This window comes from Petaurus breviceps, unplaced genomic scaffold, assembly GCF_028583685.1.
Source record: "Petaurus breviceps papuanus isolate PSGF00001 unplaced genomic scaffold, PetGlider_PUasm1.0 38, whole genome shotgun sequence".
In the NCBI taxonomy this organism is placed as follows: Eukaryota; Metazoa; Chordata; class Mammalia; order Diprotodontia; family Petauridae; genus Petaurus; species Petaurus breviceps.
The window spans coordinates 37,824,848-37,849,927 of record NW_027186304.1 but is presented as its reverse complement, the minus strand read 5'-3'; the positions used below and the strand labels follow the sequence as shown (position 1 = coordinate 37,849,927).

General features: G+C 41.0%; 1 protein-coding gene across 2 annotated transcripts in view; it reads left to right on the top strand.

The window, feature by feature from the left end:
* NPC1 (NPC intracellular cholesterol transporter 1) overlaps window positions 1-25,080 on the top strand; it is a 56,266-nt gene that overhangs the window by 30,202 nt on the left and 984 nt on the right. The window contains exons 6-24 of one of the 2 annotated variants that reach the window (XM_069099789.1): window positions 1,363-1,612; window positions 2,213-2,286; window positions 2,589-3,010; window positions 4,937-5,163; window positions 7,576-7,676; window positions 8,614-8,716; window positions 9,578-9,767; window positions 10,391-10,573; window positions 11,982-12,096; window positions 13,223-13,350; window positions 13,452-13,592; window positions 13,677-13,766; window positions 14,499-14,689; window positions 14,927-15,042; window positions 17,575-17,704; window positions 18,895-19,095; window positions 21,304-21,535; window positions 22,482-22,595; window positions 24,007-24,169. In XM_069099789.1, coding sequence (XP_068955890.1) covers window positions 1,363-1,612; window positions 2,213-2,286; window positions 2,589-3,010; window positions 4,937-5,163; window positions 7,576-7,676; window positions 8,614-8,716; window positions 9,578-9,767; window positions 10,391-10,573; window positions 11,982-12,096; window positions 13,223-13,350; window positions 13,452-13,592; window positions 13,677-13,766; window positions 14,499-14,689; window positions 14,927-15,042; window positions 17,575-17,704; window positions 18,895-19,095; window positions 21,304-21,535; window positions 22,482-22,595; window positions 24,007-24,169 — 3,171 coding nt within the window. The remainder of the gene's footprint in view (window positions 1-1,362; window positions 1,613-2,212; window positions 2,287-2,588; window positions 3,011-4,936; window positions 5,164-7,575; window positions 7,677-8,613; window positions 8,717-9,577; window positions 9,768-10,390; window positions 10,574-11,981; window positions 12,097-13,222; window positions 13,351-13,451; window positions 13,593-13,676; window positions 13,767-14,498; window positions 14,690-14,926; window positions 15,043-17,574; window positions 17,705-18,894; window positions 19,096-21,303; window positions 21,536-22,481; window positions 22,596-24,006; window positions 24,170-25,080) is intronic. The other variant, XM_069099790.1, reaches the window with a different exon arrangement.

Sequence of the window (25,080 nt, the reverse complement as noted above, 5' to 3'; positions counted from 1 at the left end):
ATAGAGGACACACTTTAGCCAGGGAGCAGCCCCTGCCTTCATAGAATTCATATGGTAGTAGGGAGATAAGATATTAACATAAATTAATATAATAATGTCATTGCATGAAAGAGAAGCGAGGTCACTTGTGAGGTCCTGAGGTAAAGTTGTTAGTGATAAATAGGGCCTAGAAGATCTGGCATTTAAATTGGATTTTTTAAAATGGGTAAGAAATAAATGATTCAAAGAGGGATAAAGAACTCTCCTCGCATAAGGGACAGGCGAATAAAAGCAGAAGGTATTTTTGGTGACCATCATCTAATTAGACTATCATATGTCCTAGACAAGAATTTGAGAGAGGGCTGTGTGGGCAGATAGAGGCATGCCAGATCGTGGTGGGCCTTCCATATCACACAGAGGAGTTAAAGCTTGGAGACAGTGAGGAACCACTGCTTGAGCAGAGGAATGACACAAACAGATGCATGCTTTAGGCAGACTCGTCTAGCAGCAGATGAATTGGATTACAGAGAATAGTAGAGCAGTAATACCTGCTAGGAAACCGTTGCTTCCACCTGTGTCCGCCTGCCCAGGCGGATAGGATAGTAATGAAGCCGGGTAGTACAGATTAAGTGAGAAATTGTTTCAATGAACAAAAATCCGTTTTCTCCCTCCCATTGCCTCCCCCAACCCCGCCTTGGCAGGGGAGGGGATAAACAAGACTTCTGTAACATATGAAAATGTTCATATTGACCACATCCAAGAAATGTTTCATTCTGTGCTTGAGTCTATCACTCTGACAAGACATGGAGAGTATGCAACAGGTGGCACAGTGAATAGAGCACCAGCCCTGGAGTCAGGAGGACCTGAGTTTAAATTCAGCCTCAGACACTTGATACTTACTAGCTGTGTGACCTTGGGCAAGTCACTTAACCCCGATTGCCCTGCCTTTTCGCCTCCAAAAGAAAAAAGAAAGTTAAGGAACTTGCCCGGAGTCCTTATAGCTAGTATGTGTCCAAGATGGGAAATGAATCCATTGCTGGTCCTTAGCAGAAGGGAATCTCCTCACTGGGAATTGCCTGTACTTGTGAGATCAGAAGTTATGGGTGGGGGAGGGGAGACAGGGAAGAGATGGTGAAAGGTAAATCAAGTTGAAGAGAAAGAGGGAGACTTATTTTTTGCGACATGACTATTCCTTTGGTTTCTTAAAGTATTCTTTTGGTGGTGGTTTTAAAATACGTACATACATATGTGTGACTATTACAAATGGTTCTTTACTGTGTGTTGTCATTTAAACCCAACTTATTAGATAAAATCATGTTCTCATTCTTTTAAGATGTGTTGTTAATTTGTTAAAATGTATTAACTCAACATTCAACCTCTTAGATATCTCCATTAATGGAACAAAACCAATGAACAATGCCACCAAAGGCTGTAACGAATCCGTGGATGATGTGACTGGACCTTGTAGCTGTCAGGATTGTTCTATTACTTGTGGGCCCAAACCCCAGCCCCCACCTCCTCCTGTTCCTTGGCTGATACTTGGCTTGGATGCCATGTATGTCATTATGTGGATCTTCTACATGGGATTCTTGCTGGTGTTTTTTGGAATGTTTTTTATAGTGTGGTGCTACAGGTAAGGACTTACGTGTTTTTATCTCCTTAGAGGAGGAGCAAAGAGCAAACGTGTATGTGATGTTTGCCAAGTATAGTAACTAGTTTAGGAAACAGTTTTCTGAGTTATTAATACAGAAAATGAATTTTTTTAAGCAAACAAGCATTCTGAGGCCTGTTGAAGCACTAAGCCAATTTTTTCTGAATTATGTATAATTCATAGGAATCTCTCTTTTCTTACTGGCTCTTTGCAAAAATTATCACATCATCACAATTAAATCAATTCAAATTCCTTTTTTGTTCCCCCTGAGTTTCTAAATAAGTGTTTACTTTGTTATTAGTCTGAAATAATACTTTTTGAGAGCCTAAAATTTGTAAGATACAGACTTTAAAATGAAGACTTCAGAAACTCTTATTTTGTTAACTGTTCAAAGAACACATGCCAAAAAAACAGATTCATTTTTCAGGATGAGTATGGAGGAAAGATGAATACTCTTGAACAAAAAAGGAGAAATAGGGAAAAAGCTTTCTGTAGGATTATAGTGATTTCAGAGTAATCTTTTCAGAATCACAGCATAATGAAAAGTTTATTAATACTGCTTATACTCTTTTCCCCCCCCAGAAAACGGTATTTTGTCTCTGAGTACACACCAATTGATGGCAATATAGCCTTTTCTGTTAACGCCAGTGATCGAGGTATGCATATTTGTGATTTGAAAAATAAAGGGGGTTTGAAGCTGTAGAGGTAAATGTGTATCACAGCTATGAAAAAATAATTTTTAGTATGGGGAGAGAGACCCCTGACATGCAAGGTTCATTCCCCTCCTGGATGAGAGTATGAATCACCCACCTCTGGGAGGGAGAACATGGATTTTGTATCCATCCTCCATTATCACTGACCTTAGGCTAGTCAAAGGTTTTCCCTATCTTCCTGTAAGCACTTAATCCAGTCGCTGCTGTATGAAGTTTGTTAACTTATTCCCTGTTACAAATTTCAGGAATGGCTTGGCTCTTAACCTCCAACCTCCCTTCCTCTCATGCTCTTCCAGGGGAGGCCTCCTGTTGTGATCAACTTGGTGCAACATTTGAGGGCTACTTGACAAAAGGGTTTACACAGTGGGGGTCTTTCTGCGTCAGGAACCCAGCACCCGTCATCTTCTGCTCCCTGGTCTTCATCGCAGTGTGCTGTTCGGGTCTGGTGTTTATGAGACTCAGTACCAATCCAGTGGATCTTTGGTCTGCCCCCAACAGCCAAGCTCACCTAGAGAAAGAATATTTTGATACCCACTTTGGACCTTTCTTCCGTACTGAACAGCTTATAATCCAGGCTCCACACACTGATCGGCACATTTACGAGCCATATCCTTCCGGAGCAGACGTTCCCTTTGGGCCCCCTCTGGACAAAGGCATCCTGCACCAGGTAATCTGCTGTTTGCTAATGTCAGTCCAGGAGGTACATACTATATTTGTGGGACTTGTCATTTCATCAGCTCCCAGTAAAGAATTCCCACGGCAACTTCTCTGCAAATAAAGAGTTGCTCGGAGCATTAAAAAGTTAAGGGACTTGCCCAGGGTAGGACTTGAACCCAGGTTCTTCCTTGCTCTCTGTCCTTTACTTGAGAGCATGGCAGGCCAGTCCTACTCATTCAGACCAGATGTTAGCAAAGACATTATTGCGTTTCAAGATTCTTGAGTAAACATATATCCTTTCTCCTAGAGGATTTAAAAAACCAATAGAGTTTTATGGTGACTCTCATTGTTAAGTACTTCTTGTGGTAAAACCTGCTTTTTTATTGAGGTTGGATGGGAAGGTGTGTCTGAAAAAGGGAGACTTTACCAGTAATTCCTCATCAAGAACTCATTTAATAAAACTTGACAGTGTGGATCTTTTCAAAATTACAGATTTTTTTTATTCATTAAATGGCTTCTCAAGAGTGGTGAGCCTTCTAAGACTTAATACTTGGCTGATTGGGAAGGAAACTTATTTCATATTGATCATGTTGGCAGTAATTATCCTGAAATCCTCGTAGTTTGGCTTCCATCATATTTAATCAGAAATGCCGCCTAGCTTCTCAGGAGGGTTTTTAAGACCATCCCATACTGTCCTGTACTACACTGTGCCTGTGGATAAATCATCCGACTCCCTTTTATTCAGTTCCATATTTTTTTAATCTTCTCAAACATGATTCTTGATTGTAAATTCCATCAGATTAAACGAGCCTTTTTAAAGCATAATACTGTGTGCCAGGCACTGTTTTAGGGACTGGGGATATAGAGATAAAAGTTGTGTCTCTCCTCCCTCCTCAAGGGAACTGGACAAAACATTTATATACAGAAGTAGATTTGAACATAAAGTAAATACAAAGTATTTGAGCGGGGTTGGGGGAGAGAAGGTACTAGCAAGTCTGATCCCTTGGGAAAGGTTTTATAAAGCTTCAGGGAGATGGCGGCAAAAAAGTCTAAAGCCTTATTTCAGAATGTATGATGTTTTCCACATCTCCCTTACCATACCTTGTTGAATACAAATTGTTTATGTGCATGCTTCTCCTAGCTGCATTAGCAAGATCCAAGACCTGGAAGAATCAGGGATTGATAACAGCTCCACACTTCCTTGCCCCAGGTGGTTTTGGAAGGTTTGAAGTTAACAGAAGAGGTTTTTTTAAGGGCAGCTAGGGGTTTCACCTTATTTTTACTGATGCTGTCTTTAACTTTTTGCTGCTCTGAGAAAGTGTACCTTTAGCCATTTGGTCTTTCTAATAGCCACTCATGGTTCCCTAAAGTGCGAAGTCTAGTAAGGCAGCCTAATTGTCCTTATTTTAAGGATCTCTCTGGGCTTTGGTGGAAAATTCTGCTTCAACTAAAATCCTTCTCTTATAGATTGGGGCAGGGGTTCTGTGAACTTTTTTGGGTTTTCTGACATTTTGATCACAGTATTTCACTATAATTATTTTACTTTGTAATCCTATATATTTCATTGTATGCATTTAAAAACATTTTGTGATGGGGCAGCTAGGTGGCACAGTGAATAGAGCACCTGCCCTGGAGTCAGGAGGACCTGAGTTCAAATCCAGCCTCAGACACTTGACACACTGACTAGCTGTGTGACCTTGGGCAAGTCACTTAACCCCAATTATCTTGCCTTCCTTCCTCCAAAAAAGAACAAACAAACAAAAATTTTGTGAGGAAAAAGGTGCATAGTTTTCACCAATCTGCCAAAGATATCCATTATAAAAAAAAGACCCCCTAGATTAAGGGAACTTAAGCCTCCCATCTTCTAACCCTAACACATTGTAAAGATGTTAGTCAGCTGTTAGTTAACAATGTAAATGTGGTTCTGTTCTTCCAGGTGCTAGACTTACAGACAGCCATCGAGAACATTACTGCTTCTTATAACAATGAAACTGTGACTCTTCAGGATATCTGTTTGGCCCCTTTATCTCCTTATAACAACAACTGCACCATTCTGAGTGTCCTAAATTACTTCCAAAACAGCCATTCTGTCTTGGACCACGAAAAAACAGATGATTTCTTTGTCATTGCAGATTATCACACCCACTTCCTGTACTGCACACGGTAAGCAAGAGTGGGTGAATTGGCTTGATAAAATAACCCTGGGCATGGTGGCCTATAGTCTCTGCCTCTAGGGAGGCTGAGAATGATGGTTTTCTTGGGCTCAAGAGTTCTGAGATGCTGTAAGGATAAAGCCAATTGAGTGTTCACACTAAGTCTGAAACTAATATGGTGCAGCCCCTGGAGCAGAGGGACCACCAAACTCAGGAGGCGTGAACCAGGCCAGGACAGAGAAACAGCAGGATACAGTTTCTGTGACAGTTGGGATTGGGATTGGGCCAGTAGTTGCTGCGCTTCTAACCTGGGCGCTAAGATAGGGAGAATCAATCTGGGCTCAGACACTTAGCACCCACCCAGAAACACCTGGCTGTGTAACCTTGAGCAAGTTACTTAAGCCCGATTGCTTTAAAAAAAGAGAGAGAGAAAAAAAAGATAGGGAGAATCAGTCTCCAAAAAAAAAACAACCCCAAAATGACAGCTCTTCAGACCCTTTGAAGTAAGAAGAAGGCCTAGTAGTGTCAAGTGAGTCCATAAATACCTAGAATTGTTGAGTCAGATTTTCAGGTGAATTAACATAAGAAAATGACTGTTTTTAGGAAGCAAATACTTTTCAAACCCTTTTAAGTAAGAGGAATGTCTAGTTGGTGTCAGGTGAATCTATAAGTATAGAGAATTGTTGAATCAGTTTTTAAAGGAGGAAAATGAATTAGCTCTGAAAAAGAACTACTTTAAAGAAGTATCTGCTTTTAAGGCACTTTCAAGTGAAAAGGGATGGCTAGTGGTATTGAATGAATACATAAGTATGTGTTGGGTCAACTTTTCAATGAGATTTCCATATCTGGAACATTCCAGAGAGATGCTAGACAATTGCCTGGTGACCTGTAGGATAAACTTGTATTTGAACTTCAATAGGGTGAAGGGAAGAGATAGCATTGAATTTACCTGCTGGCTCTGAAAACTGCTTCTTGAGTCATAGTTATTAGGTTTTCAGGATGAAGACAAACAAATACATGGTCATCTCTGTATATGTTGCGACATAGAAATTAGTCTCCCAAGAACTTAGTTATAAGATTTAGACCCATTTTGCTGAAGCATAGATTCTTTATTTGTGTGTGTGTGTGTATACATACACCTTGGGTTTCTCCGTGAATTCCAACTTTATTCCCCTGTTTTTCAAGGAAGTGTTTAGCTTAAAAAGATAATGGTAATGCAAGCATACATCTTCCTACACCTTTATTCTCTAAGCTTGGGTTTGTGCCTGCTAACATGTGCACTACTGCTGTGTATTTTCTTTTCTTTCTTTTTTTTGGCTTTTTGGAGTGGGGGAAGGCAGGGGAGTTGGGGGTAAGTGACTTGCCCAAGGTAACACAGCCAGTAAGTGTTAAGTGTCTGAGGCTGGATTTGAGCTCAGGTCCTCCCGACTCCAGGGCCGGTGCTCCATTCACTGTGCCACCGAGCTGCCTCACTGCTGTGGATTTTCAGAGTCCTTTGTCAGATACAATGAAGTGGCACAGATATGTGACATTGTGTGGGTAGGCGAGCCCAAAGTCTGCATCCCACGCCTAGTGCTGGCCATGCAAGGCCTTGGGCAAACCAGTGAATCCCTAGGGTGTTTTCTCCTTCCTGCCTCTGTGAGACGGGTTTGAAGATCCAGTGGGCACTGGTGTGTGACGTTCTGTCACTGCCAGTTCTTGTTGCCCTTTGAGGTCCCTTGGCCATCTCAAGGCTTGCTTCAGATTCCTTGGCAACTGAGAGCCTCCACTAGCACGAGCTGAGAGGGTGAATATGGAATTTAGGAAGCTCTCTCAAAGCAAGCTCTGAAGATCATGTCACTAGTATTTTCCAAAAAAAATTTTTTGAAGCAATCAGGGTTAAGTAACTTGCTCAAGGTTACACGGCCAGTTATTTCTGGGTGTGGTGCTGAGTATCTGAGCCCGGATTCGATCCCCAGGTCATCCCGACACTGGAGCCGATGCTCTTACTCGCTGAGCCACCTGGCTGCCCTAAGCAATTGGGGTTAAGTAACTTGCTCAAGGTTACACGGCCAGGTGTTTCTGGGTGGGTGCTGAGTGTCTGATCCCGGATTCAATCCCCAGGTCATCCCGACTCTGGGGCCCGGTGCCTTTACTCATTGTGCTCCCTGGCCACCCCTATTTTCCAAATATTTAAGTAGAGGCCAGTCTGCTACAGCAAAGACTTAACATTTCTCTAGCATTTACATACTTGTTTGCAGAATCTATTATAGTTACAAAATTGAGGATGTATCTGTCTTACTTGGGCTCATTTTATTTGTAGCTCCACATGTGTTTCCTTTGATGTTACCCTGGTTTCTCTCTGTCTTTACTGTCACGCCATTGGGTCTCTAAAACATTTTTTGTTCAAATGCATAACAATTGGTTTTGGATTTTTTGGTAGGTCTCCTGCCTCTCTGAATGATACAAGCAAGCTCCATGATTCTTGTTTGGGAACATTTGGCGGACCTGTTTTCCCTTGGCTTGTCTTAGGAGGCTATGATGGTAAGTCCTTTTCTCTGGAGGGGTTTGAAATCACCTAGGGTTGATCCCAAAGGCAGCTATTAGCTTAGGGCCTCAGATATCAAAGCTTCGTTTCTTGTCTCATGAATTCAAGGCATAGGTGTTTTATTTTTTCTTTAACTTGAAAATGTGGGTTTCTTTTTTTTTCGTTTTACATGTTAATGAATTATTATTAACAGACCTTAGTATTACACCATCACAACCAACTTGTTTTATAGTTGCTTATGTTTAAATGAATATCAGCGCATAAAATTTCATCATAGTTTTATAATCTCTGTCCATTCCTCGCCTTTCTCTTTTTCTCTTATGAATTAGATTCTTTTAAAACTTCACAGGTTTATAAGACCAGATAGAGTGAGATTTTAGTCTTTAGCCTCAATGGTTCAGCCCTGAAGCAGTAAGGTTATTTTATCTTTTTCTGAATCGCTGATTAAGAAATTGAGCCAACAAAAGGGGAAAAAAAGAAATTCAACCATATGTGTATGCCACTCAAGGCTTTTAAATACAGAAATTACAGCTTTAATTTCTCTTCACTAGTTCCTATAGCACATCATGGCAGATTGCCTAGTGTGCAGTGAAGGTCATAGCGTCTTTGGTGCCTGAGGTTTAATTACAAGAGGTTTGACAAGGTTTTCCTCTGCAGAAGGAGGCAGCCAATGAGTGTTCTTGGGCATTTCCTCTGTGCATGAAGAAAAATTTATCCACAGATTTAAATACATATCTGCTAAATGAGACCTTGGCTGCTTTTCGGTAGATGAATCTAAATCCATAAGCTGCACTCCAGACCTGTCTAGTACATTGTCCAATTCTTGGTACATGGGTTTTACTGTGAGTAAGCTGCCCCAGTTATGTCATTAGGTCAGGAGTCTCCTTGGCTTCAAGCTTGTAATCTTTGTGTCACTGCATTTTTCCTTTATAGATCAAAACTATAATAATGCTACTGCCCTTGTGATCACTCTTCCTGTCAATAATTACAACAATAACACTGAAAAGCTGCAGAGAGCCCAGGCCTGGGAGAAGGAGTAAGTTTCTCACTGTCTGGATAAGTTCCTTGTCTCTCGGGAGAGAGAGTTTGCTATTCCACTTAGAATTTCTTAGTCAGTGAACAGATAACATTAAGTCCTCTTTTTTCCCCCCTTTATTTGGTGCTCTTAGGTAGACTGGGGAAAAAATCAATACTTGGAAGTCCTAAATTCTTGTTGAAAATGGTGACCCATTTCAAAATCACAGTTTGTTTTTTATTTTTCAACATGGCAGACTTTAAAATTCCATCTTTTACCTGATAGGAGGGAGAGAGAGCTTTTTTTCCCTTTTTAAGAAATCCAATTGGGGGGTAGCTAGGTGGCACAGTGAATAGAGCACTGGCCCTGAAGTTAGGAGGACCTAAATTCAGATCCAGCGTCAGACACTTAACACTTAGTAGCCGTCTGACCTTGGGCAAGTCACTTAACCCCAATTGCCCTCCAAAAAGCAAAAAAAAAAAAAAAATCCAATTGAACTTGTTTTTAATATTTTTTAAGTGACCAGAAGTTGACCGAGTTGAAAGTAGCCATCATTTAATCCACAACTCAGTATAGAAGAAAGTTTAGACATTGTGTTGGTATAATAAGAAAAGGACTAGATTGGTAATCCCTAGAATCTGTTATTTAAATCTTAGCTCTGTCACTTAATGCTGCCTGTAAGATAGTAAGATCTTAGGTTGAATCTGTTCTCAGATTCCTGATCTGTCAAATGAAGGGGTTAGATTAGACGACCACCCATGGGGGGGGGGTGCTTTTCTAGAACTAAATCAGTAATCCTGAGAATCTTTACTTTTATTTTACTTTTAGAATCTTCAATTTTGCTGGGGTTTTTCTCTGACATGCATTTTATTTACTGTTTAGATTTATCAGCTTTATAAAAAACTACAAAAATCCAAATCTGACTATTTCTTTCTCTGCTGAACGAAGTATTGAAGATGAGATCAATCGTGAAAGTAATGGCGATGTTGTCACTATTCTAATTAGCTACGCTGTCATGTTTTTATATATTTCCATCGCCTTAGGACACATCAAAAGCTGTCATAGGTTCCTGGTATGTGATATCCTTGAGTTTTCATATAGTTATTAGTATAATTGAGACTTTTAAAAAATATCCCTAAGGTATTTCTTATGCATTAATCTTTATATTTAAAGCAGATAAAGTTAGTTTCATATTTGTAAAGAACAAAGTTATTTTTTTTATTTATTTTTTTCCCCCTACCCACCACCCCAAAATAGCAATCCCACAGGTTATCCCCTCCTCCAGTCTGCTCTCTCCCATATCTTCTCCCATACCCCCTTCAACTTTCCAGTAGGGCATGGTGGATCTCTATGCTCCAGTGCCTGTATATCTTCTTTCCCAGTTACATGTTAAAAAGAACAAAGTTCTTAGGCACATCACTTCTCTATCTTCGTTTTGGTAATTTTTTTAAAAATTGGGATAAGTGTAAATAGTGTGTTTATAAATAAGGAAACTTAGATATGTGTCTCTTTACCACCCCAGCTTGTACTGTTATAAAATGTAATTGTTAAAACATATTTGTTACAAGTATAGTTCCCATATGTCTACCACTGGCAGAGGACTAGTTTATTCACTGAAATCTTCTTTATTTGGGTTTGTCCAATATGCTGTAGCAAAATCTAAATTAACTGTTTGTCTTTTATTAATGTTTTCAGGTAGATTCTAAAATATCCCTGGGCATTGCAGGTATCCTGATGGTGCTTAGTTCGGTAGTGTGTTCTCTAGGTTTCTTCAGCTATATTGGAATTCCTCTCACCCTGATTGTCATTGAAGTCACACCATTCCTGGTGCTTGCAGTTGGAGTAGACAACATCTTTATCCTAGTTCAGACCTTTCAGGTATATGCCTACATACCAATCTTGCCATTTGGTTCCATTTTTGAAATTATTTGAAAGCACATTGAAAAGAGGAAAAATGCCTTAGTTGAAACTTAGTGCATTCTCATGATATATCTATAAATTCTATCTATCTGGACACTTCAGTGGCTACTAGTGTGGGTTTGTTAGCACCAGGAAAGGGATCAGTAATAACAATACATTTTAAAGTTTGCAAGGATTTTACACATTACTTCATTTGAGCCATATAATGTGAGATGTAAGCGTTAGTCCCATTTTACAGATCAGGAGCCCAGGGCTCACATGTGAATTATAAATTGCCCTTGGTCACTCAGATCATAAGTATCAGAGGCAGGATTTGAAACTAGGCCTTCCTGACTTCAGGTTGTTAGTCTGTCCAGTTTATCATACTGCCTCTGCCTTAATATAACTTAAGCCTTTATTACAAAGATTGTTGTCTGCCCAGTGGCAAATATGCCACAAGTTCCCTTTGCCCTAAATCTCTTGAGGTAGCCGAGTTAAAGAAGCTTGAGGTAGAAATGCTCTATGATGATACATCATCGCAGGTTTGATTTAGCAAATGTTTTTTAAGCACTCAGTGTGCAGAGCACTGTGGAAGGTAAACGTTTAGTTAAGAAGCCTTTGTCCTCTTGAAATTCACAGAGCATATTACATACACCCAGATGATTGTGAAATAAAATTAATACATAAGTGTCTGAGAGATGTTAGCTACTTGAGATCTGCAGAAAGAAAGCCATTACTTGGTGCGGCTAGGTGGCGCAGTGAATAGAGTACCGGCCCTGGAGTCAGAAGGACCTGAGTTCAAATCCCATCTCAGACACTTAACACAAAAACTAGCCATGTGACCTTGGGCAAGTTGCTTAACCCCAATTGCCCTCCAAAAAGCAAAAAAAAAAGTCATTATTAGCATGGGGGCAGGAGAGAGAATAGAGAGGTGTGCTTGCTCTAGGGGCTGGAGACTTTGGTGCTATTTCCTTTCTTCTGTTGAGATCCTGAATGTATCAAGATCCCATAAGTGCCATTGTGGGTCACCCATGTGACCTCTGGTCATTTCACTTCTCTCTGGGCCTTGGTTTTGTGTGTCATATGAAGGAGTTGAACTAATTGACTTGTGAGGGCCTTTCTGTTTTACTTTGGTAAGCCTGTCACCTCCTTCTTGTATTTCTCATCTGTGTAGTAAAGGGGAAGGGTCACCAGGAATCTCTTGGGTTGAATTACTATTAATGTTCTACTTTGGAGGGGGGAATAGGAAATTTAGATTTTTAAATCCTCATTGTAAATTAAAATTAAGGATTTTTTTCATACTTTTAAAAGTTGTCCATGTCTCTTTAGGGGGTTGTGGAGAGAGAAATTGGCATTTGGGTGGAAAAGATCTTCTTTCATCTTTCAGAGAGGTGACCGCCTTCAAGGGGAAACACTGGATAAACAGCTGGGCAGGGTCCTGGGGGAAGTGGCTCCGAGCATGTTCTTGTCATCATTTTCAGAGACTGTCGCCTTTTTCTTAGGTAATTACTCCTCATACAGCTCTTCCCTTACTTTCATTGAGCCTGGGTGGTATGGAACAAGAGGTTTCAAGGGGCATCTGTATGCCCTTCTTTTTGCCTCCTTTTAACAATTCATCGTGTGATCAGAATATTTTTGGGGAGTGAGGTAGGGGGTTCAAAAGAACTACTTGTCAGGGGCGGCTAGGTGGCATAGTGAATGGAGCACTAGCCCTGGAGTTAGGAGGACGTGAGTTCAAATCCTGCCTCAGACACTTAACACTTACTAGCCGTGTGACCTTGGGCAAGTCACTTAACCCCAACTGCCCTGCCTTCTTCCCTCCAAAAAGCAACAACAAAAAAAACTACTTGTCTACTTTTCCTTACAGTTAATCAACACATGAGCATCAGTTTTGGGACTAGAGGGCTGCCATATATAAGGCATGCCCTTCTCCCACTTGTAATACATGTCTTTTATTTCTGTGGCATTTTGATATTTACAAAATGTGTTCCCCACTGAGCCTCATTATGCAGACATTTCAGGGCCTTTGGGAGTGACTTGCTCAAGGTCATTCAGCTACCTATTGGACTGAGTTAAATAGGGGAAGTAGTCCGGTGATCACATGCTTGTATTTATGCTACACTTTTTTCCCCATTGGAAAAAACACTTTTCTCAGTCCATTGCTACTGAGGGTGTTTAAGAAAAAACAAGCAGGACAAACTTGTGTCGTAACGTTTCCTGACTCTCTAGCAATAGGAGAGCTTTATCTGTGTTTGGTCTCCAGCTTTCTATCTGACTCCCTGAGCGCAAGTGAAACTTCCCCAGTCAAGATTCTTAGTGCAGGAACGCCCAAATAGAATCCGAGATTTGAAAAGTACTTCTTGCTGTGACTATACTGGAGTACAATTGAACCTAGTACAAGATGGTAAAGAGTTGCCCTCTTTTTTAATTGAAATATAGGCACAGTGAGAGATTAAAATGTGTGCACCTCATGCCTCCAAACACCCCTTTCTTAATCTTGCCATCTTTGTTCACTTCTTGGGGGAACATTCTTGTTGACATGTTAGCTTCCTTTGCCACACACGTGTCAGAAATGTCAAGTAACACGTGGGATAAGAATGACCAGTCTCCTTTCCTGTTGTCCCCTAGGGGCTTTGTCAACCATGCCCGCTGTTCGAACTTTTTCTCTGTTTGCTGGAATGGCTGTTTTCATTGACTTCCTCCTTCAAATTACGTGTTTTGTGAGTCTCTTGGGACTAGACATGAAGCGTCAAGAGGTGAGGTATCTAATAGTGGTGAATGATCCCCATCTGTGTCTCTTTAAATGACAGTGGACAGATAATGTTCTTAAGATGACATTTTTCTTTTCACCAATCAGAAAAATAAATTGGACGTTCTTTGTTGCGTCAGAATTGCCGAAGACAGAACTGGCCCCCAGCCATCCGACAGCTATTTGTTTCAGTTTTTCAAAAATGCCTTCTCTCCATTTCTGCTGAAGGACTGGATGCGGCCCATTGTGGTATGCGGCCTTCTACAAATGTTTGTTTTTGTAATTGTGGAGATGCTGTGCAGAAACCTCATGCACTCCTTTTCTCTCTTGCAGATCTCTGTGTTTGTGGGTATTCTGTCATTCAGTATAGCAGTTCTCAACAAAGTGGAAATTGGCTTGGATCAATCTCTTTCAATGCCAGATGTAAGATTTGTTTTATTTTGACTTGATTTGATTGGTTAACCACGAACATTTATATAGAGGTGTTCAGGGAAAATGTCAACTGATAAATACAATTACAGGCAGCCTTCATTGATGGGAAGGGTGTCACTCTAAAGACCAGCAAACCTGGGGTACTCCCATTGTTCACTATGCCATCTCCTTTAGACCCAGAGCCATAGTATGAACAACCAGATTGTTGGGTTGTAGCAGGGTTTAAAGGAGGAAGCGATAACTTGAATGTAGATAAGATGTTCTTTCTCAAGCATCTTTGCCAGAGGAGTCTTCATTCAACAACTTCCTGATAACTTTTTTTAAGTAAAAAATTTTCTTTTTGTAAATATGCATTTTTATTAATGCTTCTTGGTATCAAAAAGTTTCTAGATGATTTCACGTCACCTACATTTCTCAGTGTATCCTTCCCCGTTCCCTTCTCAGTCATTCTTTGTCATACAGAATAAAAAATAGGAAAACAGTTCAGCAAAACTAACCAACATATTAAAAAAAGTATAATATATGCAGTGTTCCCTACGTCCATAGTCTGCCACCCCTGCAGAAGAGTCTGGTTACTTCTCATCTCTTCTTTGGCACCAAGTTTGATCACTGTGGTTTTGCAGCATTTGTATGATCTCTTAATAGTTTTTCTTACCTGAGTTTTACCTTGCTGTTTCTCTACTTTAATCTGTTGTGTGGTTTTGTTTTTTTGGTTTTTTTAAGGACTCATATGTACTGGATTATTTCAATTCCATAAAGCAGTACCTGCATGCAGGTCCCCCTGTGTATTTTGTGTTAGAAGAAGGACATGACTATACCTCTCTAGAAGGGCAGAACATGGTGTGTGGTGGAATGGGATGTAACAACAACTCACTTGTGCAGCAAATTTTTAATGCTGCAGAAATAGAGAATTAGTAAGTACTACATTCTTCTCCATCACTGCAGTAGAGTAAACTTGAAACTTTCTGCATTTGCCTGGGGAATTAGAAGGCAAAATGTGTGCTCAGTTTCACTTGTCATGGACCAGAACTTTCACAAGTTAATTTAACCCTAAATTGATTTTTATTTTAAGTAAGTTATAGAGTATTGTGGAAGAGTTGATGTTTAGTCAGCCTAGCCATGTTAATTTGGCTTTGTCTTGTGTCCCATAGTACAAAGATAGGCTTTGCCCCCTCTTCCTGGATTGATGATTATTTTGATTGGATTAAACCCCAGTCTTCCTGCTGCCGGATTTATAATATGACACACAAGTTTTGTAATGCTTCAGGTAAGAACGTCTCAAAGTATTCCCTTTTCTTTGAGCATTTTAAGACTTGTAAATTTTACTATTTTTATTAAATGAGAAGTTTTGTTTAACCTGTTGAAATTGAACTGGCTTAGAGTGACAGCTTTCAACTAGTTTATAATTTTCTATATCATTTCTTTGGAAACATTTTAATATTTCCATTATATTAATATTTCCATATAAATATTTAATAGGCTAAAATCAGACAGTTATGGCTTATTTCTCAACTGCCATCCCAAAAATCTGTCTTCAGTGGATCATAGTCCAGATAGACCCTTTAAAAACTACTGATTCTCGGGGTGGCTAGGTGGCTCAGTGAATAGAGCACTGGCCCTAGAGTCAGAAGGAGCTGAGTTCAAAGGCGGCTTCAGACACTTAACACTCATTAGCCATGTGACCTTGGGCAAGTCACTAAACCCCAATTGCCCTGCCTTCCCCCCTCCAAAAAAGCAAAAAAAGCCCCCCCCCAAAAAAAAAACCAAACAAACAAAACTACTGATTGATCGCATTGTTTTGAAATAAGAAGAGTAAATTCCTTATTCCTTAGAGCATAGCTTAGTTTACTGGGAGACATTATGTTATGGTAATAAGAGGTTCCATAGTGTGGATTCAGGGCCTGCTCTGCCACTTTTACTCTTTGTGTGATTTTTGGGTAAGTCATTTAACTTCTCGACCTCGGTTTCCTTAGCTGTATGTAGTCTAAAATACTTTGAAGATCCTTTTAGCTCTAAATCTTTGACCCTATGAATGAATGAATGATTGAAAAAGCATTTATGAAGTGCCACTATGTACACTATGATAAGTGCTTAGTGAATCCCTTGGGGCTGGACATGAAGGAGCTTGCATTCTAATGGAAGACACAGCACATGGAGGGAAATGGTGGCCAGAGGAGAGGTATTTTGGTTTGGAAAGTCACGGGCCTAGCGAGTAAAGCTGTGAGTAAATTGGCACGCTCTCTCCAGGATGGGATGGCACTAATCAGAGTGGAGGATTGTTTCAGAGATGGAGCTTTTATGACCCTTGGCAAGTAACTTAACCTCTCCAGTAGTGGCCCGGCACTGACCTGCATCGCCCGTGGGGATCACAGGCCCAGTTCCTGTTGCTGTTTAGAGCTGGAATGGGCAGGGAAGGGGAAGGAGGCGGGGGTAAAGGGCTGCCTGTGGCACCAGCACAGGTGGCAAGAGCATGAGCAGGGAGTAACACAGACCGTGATGGGAGCCACCGAAGCACACAGTTACCAGCCAGTTCCAGAACTGAAATGGGCAAGCTTTATGGGGTAGTGTCCGGTCCAGAGGAATAGTGAGTGGCAGGGCTGAGGGCCCAGGTGAGTCCCTCTTTGGGTTGCTTTCCAGCTCTCTTTTCACTGTTTCCTTTATGTTTGTTTTAAGAATTAATTGAGCCGTTACTGTAGGCACCCATAATTTTAAAATACACCTAGAGATTAGTTTCAGATAACTGGCATTTGAGGTCCTTTCCAGTAGCAGGGTAGAAAGGCATACTTTGAAGGAGAGAAGTCCACGCACATGTTAGAGATAGAAAGAGCTCGTTTACCCCATCCTCTCAATGTCATAGACGAGGCCATTGAAACTTAAACAGGCTAAAGGATTGATGAGAAAATTAATAAGCATTTATATAGTGCCTTAAGGTTTGCAAAGCACTTTGTGTGTTATCTCTTTTGATCCCCACAACAACCCTGGGAGGTAGTATTATGACCTACATTTTTTTGATGAAGAAATGGATTGAGAGAAGTCAAGTGACTTGTCCAGGGTCACACAACTAGTGAGTGTCTCAGGCAGGAAGTCCAGTGCTTTACCTGCTGCAGCATCTAGCTTGTGTGCAGGAGTAGAAGGCAGTTCTCTTGTCTGCTTGTTTTGGTGTTCTCCCAACAAACGGTTTCACTGGCTGTTACTAATGACTCCCCTCAAATTAATTTAGAACATAGGAGTGAAAAATATCACACGTCATAGATGGAGGAAGAAAGAATTTTCTTTGAGCTTCTTTATTGGCCCTGCTATACATATACATATATATATATATATGTATATGTGTGTGTGTATATGTGTGTATATATATATATATACACACACACATGTATCTTGTGTGTACATGAATATATGTGTATGCTGTGTACATAGGGCAACTAGGTGGCACAGTGGGTAGAGTTACTGACCTGGAGTAAGGAAGACTTGAGTTCAAATGAAACACTACCTGTGTGACCCTGGGCAAGTCACTTAACCTTGTTTGCCTCAGTTTCCTTATGTGTAAAATGAGCTGGAGAAGGCAGTGGCCAACCACTCCAGTATCTGTGCCAAGAAAATCCCAGGTGGGTCGTGAAGAGCCAGATACAACTGTAAGTGACTAAAGAACGACCACAAAATGCTGTGTGTGTGTTCTACATGTGTACAAACATACGTGTGTGTGTGAAATCAGCATTCTGTGGTTTATGAATTTGCTTCACTATAAAAGCTTCCAGACTTTGCTCCTTAACCTCGCTTTATTAAATGTTGCTTCTAGTCGTTGACCCTTCCTGTGTCCGTTGTCGGCCTTTGACTCCAGAGGGCAGAAGGAGGCCTCAGGGCGAAGACTTCATGAAATTCCTGCCCATGTTTCTTTCTGATAACCCTAATCCCAAATGTGGCAAAGGGTGAGTGCCGTTGGTCTCTTTCAGTGAGTCTTAAATTGTTTGGTTTCAGAATTCCTTTGCACTTAAAAACTATAGATCTTTTTTTGTTTTTGTGGGCTGTAGCTACCATTATTTACCATCTCAGAAATTTAAATGTCTAAGTATGACGATAAAAATAGGCTTGACCTCATGGATCCCTTGGAAAAGGGTCTTGGGAACCCCTACTGGCCTGTCCCTGCTCCAGTTTTAATAGAAAACTTGGAATATTAGGGTTTCCATCTGGACAGCTTTGTGGCAGTCGTCTTCCTTCTCACCCTCAGACTCTCCTGTGCCTGTTCCCTATGAAAATGAGTGTAGGTAAGGGGTGGAAAAGCAAAAGTAAAGCCGCTTGTCTGGGAAAAAACATAATAATCACCAACATTTATTATTTATTGCTTTAAGGTTTGCAAAGGGCATCATAAATATTGTCACATTTTATCCTCACAACAACCCAGGGAAGGCTGTGCTATTATTATCCCATTTTATAGAGGAGAAAACAGGCAGACAGAGCTTAAGTGACTTGTTCAGGGCCACCTAGCTAGTATGTGGCTGATGCTGGATTTGAACTCAAGTCTTGCTGGTTCTAGGCTTGGTATTCTTATCTGCTGCACAGAGCTGCCTCTTGGAATAATAATAGCATAATAATACTATTATTATTATTATTCATATTGGAAGTTTAACAAGGGCTTGGTTTGAGAGCCCTTGCTAAAACCATTTTTACATGATGGTCTTTGAAGTATATGTGTGTGTATGTATATGTGTATACATATGTGTGTGTGTGTGCACAAACACATTCTATATCCCAGCAGCATATATTTGCATGTTATAAGCTATCATTAGGAAAGACAGGCCTCTTATGGGACCAGCCTTGCTCTCCCATGTTTTTGGAGGTAAAGAAAGCATTGTCATGAGCTGCCCCAGTTTCCAAGGCAGTATTTTAATACTCTTATCTGTTTGCCTACATACTTGTCTGAAACCCCAAAACAACAGAGTAGAGCTAGGTAGCAGAAGGAATATGTGCTCAAACATTCATTTGCTTCTCTATCAGTAGGATTTCCAACCCTTAGAACCCCAGCATGGCCTGTTGACGCTTAGTGGCTTGTTCAGCACTGAGAATAATTCTCCATGCCGGATGCAGTGAGTGATGGTCGTCTGTGCTCTTTCCCTCCCAGGGGGCATGCATCTTACAGTTCTGCCGTTCACATCAAAAACAATTACACAGAGGTTGGAGCCACGTACTTCATGACTTATCATACTGTGCTTCATACGTCCTCTGACTATATCGATGCCATGAGAAAAGCAAGGATAGTGGCTGCTAATATCACTGAAACTATGGGCCTCCAGGACAGAAACTACCGGGTGTACCCATACAGGTAAGGCTGGCCGTCTGTCACTCCACAAGCCACAGTCTATGCATTTCTTAAATCATATTCTGTCAGAGATGGGTGCTGTGTCTTGGGGTGTCAGGAGACAGTATGGTGTGGAAGGAGCTCATCCCAGGACCTGGCTTTGATTCCTAGTTCTGCTGCCCTTAGGCCTTGACTGTCAAGTCCTTCCACCTCTCTGGGCCTCGGTTTTCCCTTTTGTAAAGGAGGAAGGAGCCGGGTTGGGCTTGTTGGTCTCCAAAGCTTCTTCCAGATCTAAATGCAGGGTATCCTACCTTTGGACTATTGCTGTTTTGCTTGGTTTGAATGACAGGCCCGCGAAGTGCAAATGAATGGGAGGAGTTCTGCCACTCAGCAGCTTTTGGGTGATAGGCGAGTTTCTTGGCAAATGGAGAGTGTATATTAATATTCACCTTATCCACCTGGCTTAGGTTATTGCAAGAATCTAATTAAATGATATGTGCATATTTGAAAAAGTATGAAGTGTTATACAGATGTGAGGGGCTGGGTTTTGTTCAGTTTTGATTTGTTTATAACCTCCTTCGAGGGGGTAGGGCATCCTGGCCTTTCTGAGTGAGGAAAACAGACTGCATTTCTCTGGCCAAGCTTCTCAGCGTGAGAGGGCCTGTGTTCAGATCTCATGCTGCGTGACCACGGGCAAATCGCGGAGCCCCTCGGAGCCTCATTTGCCTCCTGTGCAGATAAAGGGGACTGGCCTAGAATGGATGGTCCCTTAAGTCCCTCTGTGATCTTATAGCCCTGAGAGGTGGTATTAGGAGTGACCCAAACCCCTCACACACCAGCCCAAGTAGTTCACGTGTATATGGAAGGTGCTCGAAGATTGACAAAGTATTTTTGTTACAACAGCCCCATGAAGTCGCAAATTAACCAAAGACACTAAGGCCTGAGGAAGTGAGACACCCAGGGAGTTCATAGCAGAGAAATAACTAAAACCCTGGCCTCTCTCTTCAGGTCCTCAGTTCATCGGCCCATGGGCCATAGACCTTCCCCCCTTCGGTGACACATATGCCACATTAAGCTCATGTTTATTGGCTTGGGTTGCTTTCTGAGCAACAGACTAGCCTTCTTTGGCTGGTCCTTAAAATTATTCATTGCTGGCAGGTGACTCGGAAGAAAAGGTAGTATTCTTGGCAACTTTGGTTGCTACAACTCATTACTGACCAGAACACTTTAGGTGTCCTACAAAATAGACTGTAACATATCAGGAGAATCACCTTAGGGATACCCTTTTTCAAGAATAGTGTGGGTTAATTTGGGGCTTTTTTTTTAGAGGTGTGGGGGAATTTCCAAACCTGTAATTTTATTAACAAGGAGAACCCCCAGAGTGAAAATCCCTCCCCCCGTACAAATGGGTAACTTTTTAGAGCTATCTAGGGTGCAGAGGGGCTGCCCGGGATCACATAATGATTGAGTCAGTGGCAGGATCCATTCCAGACCTTGCTGATCCCAAGGCCAGCTGACTTCCTGCTGCTGTGCCACTTTAAAACAAACACATTCTAGATAACTCCTAAAGATTACAGTTTCAACTTAACTGCCTTAGAGAAACACTTCAAACCTTTTTATTTGAAGTAAGAATAGGGGCGGCTAGGTAGTGCAGTGAATAGAGTACCAGCCCTGGAGTCTGGAGGAACTGAGTTCAAATCCGGCTTAACACAAAAACTAGCTGTGTGACCTTTCACAAGTCACCTAGCCCAAATTACCCTACCTTCCCCCCTCCAAAAAGCAAAAAAAAAAAAAATGAAATAAGAATAGTCTGTCTTTCTGGTAACAGTCAGTAAACTACAAAATTGGAAAATGCCCTGGCTTATCTGTCATTACCTGTTTTGCTTACTTCCTCTGAAATGTACTTTGTAGAGGAATTAGGAAGTTATGTCAAAACAGTAAATCAAAATAAGCCAAAAAATATAAATGATTAGTTTTTCTTTCTTATACTTTTTTTTTGCAAGGCAGTTGGGGGTTAAGTGACTTGCCCAGGGTCACACAGCTAGTGTCATGTGTCTGAGGCCAGATTTGAACTCAGGTTTTTCTGATTCCAGGACCAGTGCTCTATCCACTGAGCCACCTTGTTACCCCCATTATACTTCTTTTGTAGTGTTCAAGATAGCCAATCAGGAATGACTGAAGAAAGTAAATTTAGCAATGACTCCATTACAGTTCCATGTCTTCTCCACACAGTGTATTTTACGTCTTCTATGAGCAATATCTGACCATCGTGGAAGACACCATCTTTAACCTTGGAGTATCCCTAGGGGCAATATTCCTGGTGACTACAGTCCTCCTAGGCTGTGATCTCTGGTCTGCAGTGATCATGTGTGTTACAATTGCTATGATTTTGATCAACATGTTTGGAGTTATGTGGCTTTGGGGCATCAGTCTGAATGCTGTTTCCTTGGTCAACTTGGTAATGGTGAGTTTTGTGACCTCCTGTAGCTTGCTACAGTTTAAGGTACATAGTTTAAGGATGCCTTATAAGTCTTAAAATAGGTAAGAGAAGAAAACTGCTACATGGTCTTGGTAACTGTAGAGAAAATTAATTAGGACATTGGAGTAGAGCAACAGAGAAATCATTGAAAAGAGCTGGAAGTGTGACTTCTTTTTATTTTCTTTTCCCTATTTATTCCTCCCTGTAAAGATGCTGGTGAAGTATTAATGTGTAGCCATAGTAAATGGATGAATACATATACCCATCCAGTCTGTTATTTAGCTACGTTTGTAAATCATTCTTAACATTGTCAAACCTTTCAGCATACAGCATAAATGTAGTCGTTCTTGCTTGTTCCAGCTCTTTAGAAAAAGAGGCTGCACTCTAGGGGAGAGATTTGAGATCCCACATCCGAACATAAAACTTAGGAAAGGACTCATCCCACACTTGTTTGGCCCATCTCAGAATAAGATTGAGATATTGTGAATACATCATCATTCGTAAATGGATCGAATGAAGAACGTGAAAGCACTTAGATATCTTTGCTGCTTCCAGAAGTTGGTAATAAAGCATATAGAAACAGGCTTGCACCTTTTCTTAAGGCCACTTCTGTGCTGGCTCTCAGTGGTTTTCTTATAGGGTTTGCACTGGCCTCTTAGCAAAGGCAGACCAGCCAAACTGGGCTTTGTGATTTTCTCAGAATAATGATGTGATTTTTGGTTGTGGTGGTGTATGTGTGACAGATGATGATGATGATGATGATGAAGATGATGAAGATAGAAAAGAAGCGCTAAGTGGGACACTTAGGGCAAATTTGCCCCCTCAGTGCTCTGGAAACCTCATTCAAGCTCCGCATTAAGGAACAGAGTAGTGTGTGCGTGAGAGCAGCCATTTTCAGGCTACTCCTCATTGAACCTGTTTTTCATTTCAGAGTTGTGGTATCTCCGTGGAGTTCTGTAGTCATATAACCAGAGCCTTTACTGTGAGCAGGAAAAGGAGTCGGGTAGCCCGTGCCGAGGAGGCACTGTCTCACATGGGCAGTTGTGTAAGTATTCTGACCGGCCCTTAGGACAGCTGGCTGAAACGCCCACAGAGCAGGGCAGGGGATGCAGTGCCCTTCTCTGTGTATCTGCTGCTGACTACAGCACCTGCTAGTGCCTTCCCTTCCCAGATCACCTTCTGTAGCTGTTTCATGTTGTGTTCCATGTTAGAATTGAGCTCCTTGAGGTTTATATCCACAACACATAGCACAAGTCCTGACACCTTATACTTTACTATATATTTAATAAGTAGTTGTTGATTGAAAAAAATTTCAGTGCAAACTCAACAGTACATGCTTCATTTTGTCTAACAGAACACCACAGCTTGGCCGAAAGAACATGATTTGTAATTTGATATTCAAACAGAACTTTGGAATTCATCCTATGACTAGAAAACATAAGTTACAAGTTATTTTCAGGTGATGGGACTAAGCCTTTTAAGTGCCCAATAGATGCTTGGTTGATAGATCAATTCTTTTCTATCTAGGGTCTGGATAAAATGGGAACATAATTGATTTGGGGATAAAGTGGAAATTTTCAAACAGGAAAAAGGTCATTACTCCCTTTGATTTGGAAGTCAATCACATAAAAGTGATCATTGAAACCATGGGATCATGTGATCACCAAGGGGAAAATGTAGAGCAAAGAGGGGCCTAGTCAGAACCTTGGAATGTCCACGTTTAAGAAAGTGGAAAAGAGGAGGAAAGAGGAGGTGTGGTCAAAGTATAAGGCTCCTGTGTCTCAAAAGTAAGCAAAGTAACGTCTACGAGGTCAAATGCAACAGAGTACAAAGAGGGTAAGGACAGAAAAAAAAGTCATTGAACACAGTGACATTTGTAACACTTCCCAGGAGTCCCTAAACTCTTCCAGCTCTAAGTGACCTTCCGCTTCATGATTCTTTGGTACCACTGTTTCTAACCCTCCTAAGGCACTTACTTTATGATGACTTGGATTGTTTCTATCGCTTGCTAGTCTCCTCTCCTACACCCCTGAGTACACAGCATCAGATTCTAGTTACTAAGGACTGTTTACGAAGATTGCTTATGCAGCTGTGCATCATTGATGCTTCATGTTTCTCCTGATTTTCAGCTCTGTCACAGTTTATCTATTCAAGGGTTCATTATGTACCAAAGCCAGACGCATAATAAATAAGAAATCAATCTATGACATTACTTTGGTAGTTTTAACGGGGCGGGGGGGGGTAACACATTAGTTAGGATTATCAGTGACTTGTAACTGACCATGCCATTCTTGTCCCATTGCCTTTGATCACTGAGTAGGATATATTAAATTGAACTCTCACCCTTAAATTATTACTCCTAAGGGATGTGAATTTGGGGCTGGAGAAGGGGTACTGAGTTGTTTACACTGATACATAATATAAATTGCTTCTAATGTTTCCATATTTCCTCTTAGGTGTTCAGTGGAATTACACTAACAAAATTTGGAGGGATTGTGGTGTTGGCCTTTGCCAAATCTCAAATTTTCCAGATATTTTACTTTCGGATGTATTTAGCTATGGTCTTGTTGGGAGCTACCCATGGCTTAATATTCCTTCCAGTCTTACTTAGTTACATAGGTAAGGGTTCTTAAATTGTTTTTATGGGTATAAAATGGGAAGAACTTGGTGCTGCAGAAGCATTTAAAAATACATTCAAAGTTTTTACCATTGGCTTTTGATTTTCAGTATTCACTTTAAGGAATTCTCCATTTTTACATGAAGGATTTGTTGCCACAATGGTTACTTGTTAACAATGCCAATCCCGGTAATTATACATGATCTTAAAGCAAAAATTTCTATTAATTCCCCTACTCTGGCTGGTCCTCTGAAAAGTGGAAGGCACCCCAGATTCTGGTTAAACGTGACTCAATACTAGTTGGTCTCTACTAGCATTTAATGTTACTGAGTAAATGACTAGTGAAGACTATGCAGCGACATCCTTTGTGGTATTAACAAATGCTGAAATGGTAGCCGTTTTTCCCCTAGGATGAGAATAAGAACACTGAAGTAGAGGCCTCTCTACCTTTTAACTGTTTTCAGGTGTCGGGGCTTAAACTGAGTCAGTTTCCGGATGACATGAGTATGTTTAGTGAGAGTCAGCTGTGAGTTCGTGCCAGTGCCCTCTGTGAACCAGCCTGAGCAGAGCGTGAGTGAAGAGGATCAGAGGAAAGATGACTAGTTTTACTTGATAGCATTTTCCCAAAGACTAAAATGGCTTTTGGGAAATTTCCTTGTACTGATGTGTTATTCTTCACCTTCTGGGTGAGGTTATTTTTAACTGCCCAGGGACCAGGGAGAACAAGCGATGAAATTGGTCAACTCAGAGCCCTACAGCTTTAGCATTCAGTAGTTAGTATTGCAGAGAGAGCACCCATCCTGGAGTCAGGGAGACCCAAGTTAAAATTTGGCCTCAAGACAGTTACTAGTGACCCTGAGCAAGTCACTTCACCTCTTTTTGCTTCATTTCCCTCATCTGTAAAATGGGGATA